Consider the following 12,317-nt stretch of genomic DNA (forward strand, 5'->3'; position numbering starts at 1 on the left):
GCCAAGTCAAGAATCAGATCGGAAATTCATTGTCGGAGGTCACCTGACCTGGGGAGTTATGTGAACGAAGTTTCAAGTTCATAGCTCTAGCGGTTTAGAAACGTGCCACTGTTTTTTTTAACAACGACGACGGTGGTGTTATAAAGACTCCCCTACAGTGAGTCAAAAAGGTCAAGGTCAAAACAAGTATGGCACATTACTGCCCCTCATAAGAAGTACCTACAATAAAAATGTCAGCAAGCTGCGACCAATATTCAGCAAGTTATCACACTTTTGGTGTTTTTGCATAGCGCCCCCAGGTGGCTAAACCAGAAATCACATTAGGTCGAAAGATAGCCGATTAGTTACTGTCACCTAGGCAGGGCCGTCAAAAGTAGTCAGCACCCGGAGATTGATCGCCGCCTGTAAGCCTTTGTATCGTATGTTACTTTTTGCCGAGTGCCAAAATTATTTTTCTCCCGTTATATATATTCTCTCCGAAAGCAAAGAATCCGCACTCCGTGCAAAATGTAACTTAATTATGAATTAAAAGATGTCATTTGTCAAAATTTTGCATTCTTCCTTCTGACATTGGCACAGCCTTCATGCATAATTTCTTTCAATAGCTGTCTGTTACCTTGTTTGTGATTGGAGGATCTGGGATGCATGGTGGTATCAGAAAATCCGATTGCTTATTTGTTATTTTCGGGTTTCTTCGGTAATTTCCGAAAAAATAGATTTGCGCAGCACGTGTTAGTGTTGTTTACTCTTTCTGCTGCGTCGTCGTTGATCATGTGATCTTGTTTACATTTTATATTTGGGATAGTTCAATACCCAGCAATCGGCAATTGGCAATGTCAATGTGCCGAATGTATATCAAATATGGAAGGTGGATCAGCTGCAGGCCAGATTCCAGACATCCTTCAGGGTACTTCAGGTAATTTCACCACTGAAGATAGATTGATGGACTCTACCATGTTTACGGCAATGAGGTAGTAAGTGATGTGGAACAGCTCCTGTGGGACCAGAAAATATGGAGCAGCTCCTGTCGGCCTTATAGTAAATTAAGGAAGCTTCAGTCTGAGAGAAAGTTTCAGTCTGAGAGAAAGTGTTTCACTTTTCCCTAAAAGTACTACCACCTGGAAAGGGACCATAGAGTAAAAAGATACCAGTAATGTATCATGAGAAAATCAGAGGGTATTACTGCCACTCCTTGATTTTCCAAGGATGGTAGAGATGTGGAACAGCCCGAAAAAATACAATAAAAACAAAAACAAAATCAATACATGAACCGATAAAATCTGAACTACGACCGACGATTATTAGGACATGGACCGCACTTCGGTCTGTGATTGGTCGGGCCGTCGGTTTGTCGTCCTCTAAATAATAGCGTTACGGACCGACCAGGAACCGATTAGAATACGGTACGATGCGAGGTCCATACAGCCAGGTCCATACTTGTGGACCTGGCTGTATCTGCCATAAAAATTTCAGCAAGCTGCAACCAACATTAGCAGGAGTTATCGCACTTTTAGTGTTTTCATATAATGCCCCCTAGTCCCCAAAGTGTAAGTCAGGTCACACCGGATATCGAACCTTACCAGTCTCCTGTTCTTACTACCACAAAAATGAGAGTGAAATCTCTAGCGGTTCTTAAATCATAGCCCGAACACACAACGCACGACAGGGCCATACCTTAATACGTCCCTCTTGCGACGGACATATAAAAAACAGGGAATTCGTAATTGATGCTATACTAATCGCACAGTCTGATGGCGTTTCCTGGGGGAAATGATGTCCCACCTAGTAAGCCGAAGTGAGAGCAGTAATTATTGTAGTGAATTCATAATTGGCGCTACAGCAGTGCTGCTACCTGGACGAAGTATGATAAATAGTCTAAGATGGCTTCACTTATCAGAGTTGTTGTCAATCAAAAACAGTATTTTATACGCAACTCCTAGGAGTAGTCCGGAGTGCAAACCCATAAAATAGATCAGTGGTGACAGATGGTGGAAGTAAGCTGGTAAAATGGCAGATAATTCAGAAATATCCGCCGTCAGACCCTTTCAAATGAACGGTGATTCCAACACACTCAGGCCAAAAGGGAAGAAATGGAAGCGAACATTCCAGTATTTTATTGATGCAAAAGGCATCACAGCAGACACCCAGTGCAGTGCTCCATGCTACTGCATTGTGCTGGGGAGCAAGTGCAAGATCTATTCGAGACTTTGTAGACCCAGGCTCCGCTGTAACTGTCGATGCGAACGGAAATCGTGTGGGTGATAAGGCATCAAACTATGAAAAAGCTTTGCGTACATTCGACAGTCATTTCATGCATGAGGTTGAAGCAACGACCTCATTATTTATCGTAATTTATGCAGATCTGAGTCCAGGTGATGTTCTGATTTGTGTTCAAACTATTGGAAACTTTGGAAATTAGTTCTATTATTAGTTCTACTATTCCGCAGGAGTATTTTATAGCCATTGATGTTGACATCTAAAAGCACGAAAACTTTGTTCAGGTTTCTCGTCCAATCACGTGACCTCTCCAACACTCGATAATGCACTCTTTTCGTCCACGTTTTAGGCCAATCTTCGGAATGAACATGAAATCTAATAAGCGCAGTACTTAAATCAGATGTTTCTCCCGCCTTAAAAACATTCCTGGGTAAAATCCAGTGAATTTAGCCGAGTTAATCTACTTTTTCCGTGCTTAAAATCTCTGCCGCTGAATTCTATAAATAGAAACTATTAACATCGAGGCAGTGTGGTTCCCATTGTGCGCCCTCCCACTTCACACCATGTCAGGAAGTTTTACGGAGAGGGAGGGCGTGCGGTAAGAAGAATGGCCAAAATGACGTCACGTTTTCCTGGCAATGCCTCTTGCCATGTTAATTTGCAAAATTAAAAGCAGATTTCACCATTAACCAGTCAAATCGGAATACGACGTTGCAATATGTTCTCGCTTTCCTCCTGCTAAAAAACCTTGTTCCCGCACTCCTATTTTAATTTATTCCAAGAAATATGATATGATCTGTTTTCACTTGTTTTCAATTAAATGGTATTCATATAATGAGATCAATAGTAGTGTCCGTGTCAGATCCCATCGTTCAACTAACTAGTCTTCTCTCCCCAGGTGCCTCACACGGACCTTCAGGTCCCCATACTCAAGACCAAGTCTTACGATATCGCCCTCAAAACAACCCTGGAGTCATGAAGTCACAGGTGCTCCTGTGAAATCTCAGTTCTAGTTTATTTATCAAACTTTATCGAGTGTTATCGAATCGAATGGATGTGTCGATCGTCGGGGCAGATTGATATGTGGTTAGGTTGTGCGTCCAAGGCGATTAGGTCATTCAGTTAGTTTGAGAAAGATCATGATCATGAAGATGCTTGTTGTGTTATCATACCTAACCGGAAAATAAGTTGAAGTTATTATTAGTACTACGATTCTTACATGAGTAAAAAGTAGACGTTTTAAGCAACACTATAATGTTACTCCCATAAAAAAACTGTCAATTCTCCTTACCACTCACAGAAGCCAAGCCATTGCTGTTAAGTTATGCCAGGGTTTCCCCCAGAGGGGGGGCAAGGGGGGCAGTTGCCCCCCCTAAATTGTCCAAAAACAGGCAAAATTTGTTGTTTTGACCAGGATTTTCTGCAAAATTATGGTTTTGCCCCCCCTTGAATTTATTTCTGGCAGAAACACTGTATGCAGGGGCTTAATCAATTACCTGCACTCCCTGTGGGGTGAATAACATTACCTTTTGAATAGCTGGCTGTAGGGGGATGATTGGAACAGCCGGTATACCTGTTATTTTCAATCCACGATTGCAGGTCACCTGATTTTCGAGATTTCGCGGGAAATGAAATTGTAAACAAACGCATGTGTGCAGTTCAAATGTAAACAAAAATGTATTTTTGGTACTTTTGGTTGCTGGACTTGGGTTTTCCCGCAGTTAGGAGCTGGGGTCAAATTGGTGGTCTCTTGTGCTGTTTATGTGCTCAACTCACCAGAGCTTTCAATACTTGAGATGTGTCTGAAGAGGCGCGCGGAACCTGACATGGCCTTACCAAGGAGCTGCTCACGGTGCTGAACTTCTAGCTTGCCTGTCGACTAAGTGCCTTTTTGGCCGAGACATTCCTACATGTAGGAGGAGCACGCATTTTAAATTTATAGTAGTGATAGTACAATTGGTTCGAGCCATTTGGAAGCCGACATGTGAAGGCCTATCTGGGTTCTCCTTCTTCTCCGTATAAAAAGGGGCATATTGCTGACTAAGGAACAAGGCATATTGACATTGCCTCATCATCTCTATGGGACCAATTGTTATACTTTTATATGCACGCATACATCACGCCATTGCAGGGTCCGAGTCTGTGGACAATTGGTTTGATTAATTTGTCTCTTCGATATTGCTCCTTTATTGCATTAGATTTTCATTGCAATTCAATCTATTCAAGATATAGCCAATTTGAACCTGTCTGCGCCAAGGATAGATTGGTTCCAGATCGACTCACTAGGGATATGCAGTTGAGCACAATGTCATGAAAAACGACCCTTTGCATTGTAAATTCCAATCACCTGCAGGACAGGTCAATTTCTCTCAATAAAATTAATTTTGTTGACTCCTGTAATTTCTACCTTATTAAAAAAAAGACAGTGGTGTTAGTCCCAAACTGGTAATTTTATTTTTTTTTACCTCTGTTAAATCAGGATAGCTCTCAATTACAGACAGCATTTTGTATCCTTGTGCTGTACAACCCAGCCTGGACATACCACAGTTGTCCATGGAGAAGTCTCATCCTCTGACACTTCTTTTCTGTAAAGCTACCGATACAACATACTGAACTAGGGATATCTTCTGTTGCCTCCTGTAATATTTACATACCATGGCTGATTAGTTCAATCATATTTCATCCAGCTGGCAGCTCTGCATTGGAAATTTTAGTGGTATAGCGTGTTCTCTTGACCTTCAAACAGTAGTATAAAGCCGATATTTACTACTTTATACCCTCAGTCCTATGTTATTAGGTCATCCAGCTGAGCGCCAGGCCCTTGGGCCTCTTGTTGAAATTGTTGAACCATAATTTTGAAATTGTTGAGATGTAATTTTTAAAAATGTTGCACAAATTTTTTTTAATTGTTGAACAATACTTTTGAAATTGTTGCCCAGATTTTGAAAATGATGACTTGACTTAGGGATCACGTCCAAAGTCCGCACGCGAATATTCGCTGCGCGAATCGGGGCGAAAATTCGCCTGGTCGAATATCGCCACACTCATTCGCCTCCAAATTGCTCACTGCTTCGGCGATTCTATTATGATCAGGCGAAAATTCAGACCGAATAAAAATCGCAGGCGAAAATAATAATCGCGCCTAATTCGCTCTCACCAACCGTCGGAACGAAGCGAATATTAAAGGCCTACATGTGTTGTAGTGTGCGTATTCCGACATCAGCTGATAGCAGACTGAACAAAAACACAAACTGGAATTCCCGGTCAACCTGCCTGCAGTAATCATATACATCACATCTATCCACGAGGAGCTACACAAATTTGGCACAGAGGTTTGAGGTTCTTAGTATTATGGTATGTATTCCGAAGGATTGTGGCGGAATGTACCGAAACATACAGCTAATCATAGTTAGGCTTATGTTTCCGAGTCTCAGCCAACCAATCAAGATCGTTGTAGTTTCCGGTTATCCTAAACAGCGTCCACCAGCGCCCACCAGCGTTCACCAGGTTTAAAGTCGGGTATAAAGTCATCAAAATAAAATTTTGTGGCCAAACGTAGTACGTACACCATAAAAAATACATTTCCTGAAAATTTCATGCTTATTTCGTTTATGACCATTATATTCTACTTTGATGGCTGGCTTTAATGTATGTATGTGTTTAAACCTGGTGGACGCTGTTTAGTATGACCCGATTTGCTTACATGACTGCAATTTTCCGCCAATAAAACAAGACGAAAGTCGTTGCAAAATCGTTCCGAATATCGGACAAGCATGCAAGAGCCACCAATTTCGTAAAATCGCTCCATTATCGCCTGGAGCGATTTTTGGGGCGAAATCGAAGAATTGGCGCGATTGTGGGCGAATTTCGCATCTGATATTCCGGCGATTTCATATTATCGCCTCACATTCGCCGGTCGATTTTCGAAGGCGAAATACTGTAGGGTGAATTTCGCCGGCGAATATCGCGTGCGGACTTTGGACGTGATCCCTTATAAATTGTTGAAGTATATTTTTCAATGTTGAGATAAATTTGACAGCGTTGCAAGATATTTTTGCGTGTTGAACTAATACTGCTTTGGCTTGCCATATCTATCCCACAACACATTAAAATCATTTGTACCCTGCATGTTGAATAAAAGTTGCTCAGCTCCCGGACTGTTAAGTGCTACCCCATGACTCCCACTGTTGTAGGTCTCCTCAGGGGCACTGTCCTGCTGCTACGCCTCAATTACTGACTAAATAATAAAGTTTGATTTGTTCTTGCAGTCGAAGAACTCAAGGTAAAGATGTTACGTCGGATTAGTGAGGTTGACGTGAGTGACCATCAGATCGATGACATGGGGGAGATAGTACTTGTAAGGTCGGTAAACTTTACTTTTTAGCATGGTTGAGCTTATAACACCCCTGCCCCACTTTTGACTTTTTAGCTACGCTGGCTGGGCCGAAAGTAGTTCTAGCAAAATAGTTGCATTTTCATCAGAATTTACTGCTGCTGGGCCAGGAAATGTGCCAGGATACCAATATTTTGAACTAACCCTGAATTCATGTTTCCATAGCATCCTCCATAGCTGGACTGGTCCCTCTCTCAGAAACCATACAAAAAAACCAAAAAAAATACATCGAAAAGATGAGAGCAAACACACAAAGGCGAGAAACATGCCTATTGGTCATTCTCCACGAATGCACGGTGATAAAATCCATATGGGGGCACCTACGAAGTACGCCGTAGCCTATTAAAACGCTGAAAACAGGCACCTACGGCTAATTCCGTATGTTATGTGAATCACCGCCACAGTGGGGAATCCCCATAACGTCATCTGTTATCACTGTGCAGCCGTGAAGAATGACCAATATGCATGTTTTCTTGCCATTGTGTATTCAATTTCGTCTTTTCGATGGATTTTATTATTATTATTATACGCCCGCTCCGGAGCGTATTATGGTATGGCGCTCGGTGTCCGTCTGTCGGGCGGTCCATCCGTCTGTCCATCGGTCCGTTAACTTTTCATTGTCCACGCGATTACTGAAATTCTACATCATGTATAGTCACCAAACCTGGTTTGCAGGGCACTAGTATATCCCCAAGAAGCTTATTGATTTGGTTGTCAAAAGGTCAAAGGTCAAAGGTCAAGGTCACAAAGACCTGTTTCCATTTTCCGCTTACCTTTCATTGTCCGCGTGATTACTGACATTCTATATCATGTATAGTCACCAAACCTGGTTTGCAGGGCACCAGTATAGGCCCCAAGAAGCCTATTGATTTGGAGGTCCAAAGGTCAAGGTCGCGAAGACCTGTTTCCATTTTCTGCTTACCTTTCATTGTCCGCGCGATTACTGAAATTCTATATCATGTATAGTCACCAAACCAGGTTTGCGGGGCACTAGTATAGGCCCCAAGAAGCCTATTGATTTGGATGTCAAAATGTCAAAGGTCAAGGTCACGAAGACCTGTTTCCATTTCCCGCTTACCTGCTACTTCACACACTTTTCACCCTGACCAACCACCCTTTACTCTTATGGCAGGCGTATAGTGTGCTCGCTTTGCGTAGCGCTTGTTGGGTTTTTGTGTGGTTTCTGAGGGAGGGCAAAGACCAGCTATGGAGGACGCTACAAAAACATGTATTATAAAATCCAGTATAGGGAAAAGAGCTAAGTTTATGACTTTATTTGATAGTATATCATCTCTTGTTTCAATCCAGAGTACTACAGTGTGTATTGGTGAACGTTTGTGGGCGTGAGGGTTGGTTTGCCTGGCTGACCCCTCTGGGCCCTTCTTGGTGAATAAGTCCCTTTTTGGCTCACCGTAGGGGAGTCTATACGATACCGCAGTGTCCGTCGTCCGTCGTCGCCGTCGTCGTCGTCGTCGACGTCGTCCGTCGTATCCTAGTTCAAAAACAGTGGCACGTTTTTTAACCGCAAGGCGTATGAACTTAAAACTTTGTACACATGACCCCCTAGGTCAGATGACCCGTGACACTAAATTTCTGTCCGATCTGATTCTCTACTTGGCCACCAGGGGGCCAAATGTGGATATCTAAAAAGTGTGATATCTCGCTTATTAGTGACTTGTTTTCGATAAAACTTTTGTGGTAGGTACTCATAGCAAGGATACATCATATATCTTACGGGTTTTTAATTTGATCTACTTTTCAAGGTCGCAGAGGTCAAATGGCGTGAATTGGCCGTTTGAGTGTAACTATGGCACGTTTCTCAACCACCAAAGCTATGAGCTTGAAACTTAGTACATATAACCCCCTATATCAGATAACCTCTGGAGCTGAATTTCAGCCTGATCTGATTCTTGACTTTGCCACCAGGGGGCCAAAACAGAAAAAGTAAGAAGTGCAATAGCCTGCTTATTAGCAAATTGTTTTTGATGAAATTTTTATGGCAGGGACCCCTAGCAAGGTTACCTCAGATGTGGCACGATTTTTCGGATTTGACCTACTTTTTAAGGTCGCAGAGGTCAAATGGCGTAAATTTGCCGTTTGAGTGTAACTATGGCACGTTTCTCAACCGCAACAGTTATGAACTTGAAACTTTGAACAAATGACCCCCTAGGTCAGTTGACCTTTTACACTGAATTTTGGTTCGGTCTGATTATTGACTTGGCCACCAAGGAGGATACCGCGGTGACGTCACATCACGTGATCCCGACCCATATTAGTGATCGCTATGGCCAATCAGATTCAGTCTACTGACAGCACCAGCACTGAACACATCTCCACGTCTCACTGTCTGGTGCGCTCCTGTACACAAAAACACCAATAGACATGAAATATTGCAATACCTAGTATGGATTTTTCCTGTGTAAAATAAAATTTACAGAGCAGATTAACTTCCACAAATAAAAAAGACGTTTCGCGTGGCCAAAGCGCGGAAATAATGTCTCCGCTAAAATACACTACGAAATACACTAAGCAATACACTACGCAATATACAGTAGAGATGCAGTTGAGTTTGTTATTGTTTTGACTTAGAAGCCCACCCATATCATAATATATTCATGTATTCATGAAGTATGAACTCATTTCTGTCCCATACAACTCTAAGAACAGTCAATTTCTCCTTAAATCATCACCGAAACCGCGATATCCGCAGGAAGATTTCGTTCTAGTGTCCGAAAATGCATGATCTTACTGGGGCGCTAACTCGACAAATAGAGGGGATCTATGGGGATCTATGCGAGTTTTAGATATTACAGGTCTCGAACTTGTAAAATCTGTAAACATGCCTCCAAATCCCATTATGATAATGAAGAGATTGCCCCATATCTGGGAGACTGTTTTGAAACCATCGCTGATTTTGGAAGATCGGTGCCGGCTATTTGGTTTAAAAAACCCTATTTTTCCCCATCAAAACAGCACTTTTCATTATTCAAATGATAGCTTATTGTCTGAAGACTTATTTCATAGCAGAAAAGTACTAATAACTCTGACTTGATGCGAAAAATCTAACTTTTTTGATGACTTGATTTTCCCTTGGCCGTGGATCGAGTTTGTTTACAATATGCAGCGCCATCTTGGAAAAGCCGTGACGTCACCGCGGTATCCTCCTTGCTTGTCCACCAGGGGGCCCAAACTCAAAACTCAAAAAGTGTGATTTCTCGCTTATTACTGATTTGTTTTTGATAAAAGTTTCATGGTAGGTACTCCCAGCAAGGATACATCACATATCTTACGGGTTTTTGATTTGACCCACCTTTCAAGTTCACAGAGGTCAAAGTTAAAAACTTTACCGTTCTTGGTACGTTTTGTCGTTGTTCAATGTAAAGAGTTTTAATTTTGTGTAATGATGCATCTAAGAAGCCACTATTTGTATGCCAAGTTTCAGCCAGATCGGAATTCAAATATGGCCGAAATTGCATGTTTTGTGGGTTTTTCCTCGTATTGTGGCAATCCAAAGGTCGTGAGTTCAAACCCCGGTCAAGGACAGCCAAAAATATTTTTATTTTTCATCTTTTCCTTTTTTCTTTTCTGAGTTCTATCTTACATTTTCTTTATTTTTTGATTTATTTGGTGCCATAGATTTAATTAGGCGGCCATCTTGGAAATCGTTTTTTGCCGATTGCTGTAGTGTAACGAGTGATGAAGTTGTTATGGTCAGGTGGATGTGTCTACATCACATATCACCCTGGTTTGTTATTTGACCTACCTGTCAGGGTCACTGAGGTCAAAGTTAAAAATATATTCACCATTGTCATGGAGTGGCACGTTTCTTCACTATCATTTTCACCTAGACTCTACAAGCTTGGAACCACAAGTCTCGGATTCACCACTTGGCCAGGGCCGGCTCTGAACTGGTCACAGATGCAAGTATAAATTATGAGAGGCCTACATACTGTAGCACTTTCTGTAACTGTCTACTAAAAATACTTACGGTGAGCACAATGGCCCCTGGCCGTTTCATTAGTGGTTAAACTCTGTTTCTTTCTCAATATCAAATCAGTAATATTCAGATAACACAATAAGCTTTTAGAAAATGTATACTTTATTGAGTCTATCTTGGTTTAATGTGTTGTTATTATTGTTTTTCTGAATTGGTTGCCACTACCTCAAATGCCTTGCCCTGTTTAGGGTTTAGAAATAAGTGCTTGCCTCCATATGGGTTAAACGTCGCAACTCTGAACTCGAACCCAAAGACTAAACCAACTAGGATATCTACTCACATCATTTATTACTCACATCACTCAAACTTCTCATTTACAAACAACTCCGAAACATCGCAAGGCAAAAGACTCTGGCGCTTTTCAAGAGAATATCTTGTTTAGCTACAGAGCGTGTATGACAGACCTTTCACGAGTTGATTTCTGGATCTGCCAGGACTTTATCAAAACATCTAAACATCAACCTTTATACCTATAAATTACTGTCACCCCTAATGGGTAAATAGCCCAGCCCAAATATCAGGCTCTGAACCAACTAGCACTCGGTAATTAAGGAAACAACCAATCAGTACACAGCGGTATCAATACAAGATTACAGACAGGGCCTAGGGCAGGGGCCTAGTAACCAGGTGCTAATCAGGAAGTTCATAAAAGGGGTCAAACAGCTTAATAGATAGACATTATAAAACAATGGAAAGGATTAATTAAGAAGGAAGGTGTTGAAACGTGTAACGGTTAACGATCCTGGATGTCTTGGCTTACCGACAGCCAGAGGAGAACACAGAATAATAATTATAGATTGAGTACCCAATTCCAAATATCCGCAAACTTGGTTCATTGTGTTGTTATTGTTGTTTTTCTGAATTGGGTGCCATTACCTGAAATGCCTTGCCCCGTTCAGGGTTTAGAAATAGTAAGTGCTTGCCTCCATATGGGTTAAGTGCACTTTTCCCTGCATTCTGGTTGGGACTTTGTCACCAAAATACTCTATACTTATAACCATGACTGAACACCATGTTAAGTCGCTCTGTGTAACACAGCAATGTGCTACTCCATGGCATGTCATGTTATCTCTGTCCCTACACAAACCATTAGATGCATTATAAACTAAAACTGGGAGAAAATGAATTATTTGAATTGGAGTCTGATGCAAACTAACAGAATCCATTGCAGAGCTAAATAATGTCCCCTTGGAAAATGTGTCCGGCCCTTTTTAGCTACGCTGGCTTCCAGCAGAGCTTATGGTTTATACTGGAGCTGGCCGAAAATAGTTCCAGCAAAATAGTTGCATTTTCATCTGAATTTGCTGGGCCAGAAAATGTGCCAGGATACCAATATTTTGAGCTCTTGTTTCGATAGGATTATAGCTATTCATAGCAGAAAGACTAAACGCCCCATAATTGGCAGTAATTGGCAGATTTTAAGCTGGAAATTGTCGTCTGGTTAAAAGTGGCAAAACAGCCTTGATCCTACCTGTCTCTGTAATGTACTGAACGAATGTAGGTAATAAAGGCACTGAAAAAAAAGGCACTGGAAAAAAAGGAACGGAAAAAAAGGCACTGGAAAAAAAGGCACTAGGTAAAAAAGGCACTAGGGAAAAAAGGCACTAGGAAAAAAAGGCACTAGGTAAAAAAGGCACTGGAAAAAAGGCACCAGGTAAAAAAGGCACTGGAAAAATGGCACCAGAAAAAATGTATGGGAAATCTCTGAGA

General features: G+C 41.6%; 1 protein-coding gene across 5 annotated transcripts in view; it reads left to right on the forward strand.

The window, feature by feature from the left end:
• Window positions 1-12,317, forward strand: part of LOC135488430 (multidrug resistance-associated protein 1-like) — a 312,354-nt gene that overhangs the window by 182,562 nt on the left and 117,475 nt on the right. For all 5 annotated transcript variants that reach the window (XR_010446979.1, XM_064773049.1, XM_064773066.1 and 2 more), the window contains one exon: window positions 6,486-6,579. Coding sequence is in view for 4 of the 5 variants with exons in the window: in XM_064773049.1 (XP_064629119.1) it covers window positions 6,486-6,579 (94 nt within the window). In the remaining variant the exon portion in view is untranslated. The remainder of the gene's footprint in view (window positions 1-6,485; window positions 6,580-12,317) is intronic.

The sequence above is a fragment of the Lineus longissimus genome, chromosome 1, assembly GCF_910592395.1.
Source record: "Lineus longissimus chromosome 1, tnLinLong1.2, whole genome shotgun sequence".
NCBI classification, from domain to species: domain Eukaryota; kingdom Metazoa; phylum Nemertea; class Pilidiophora; order Heteronemertea; family Lineidae; genus Lineus; species Lineus longissimus.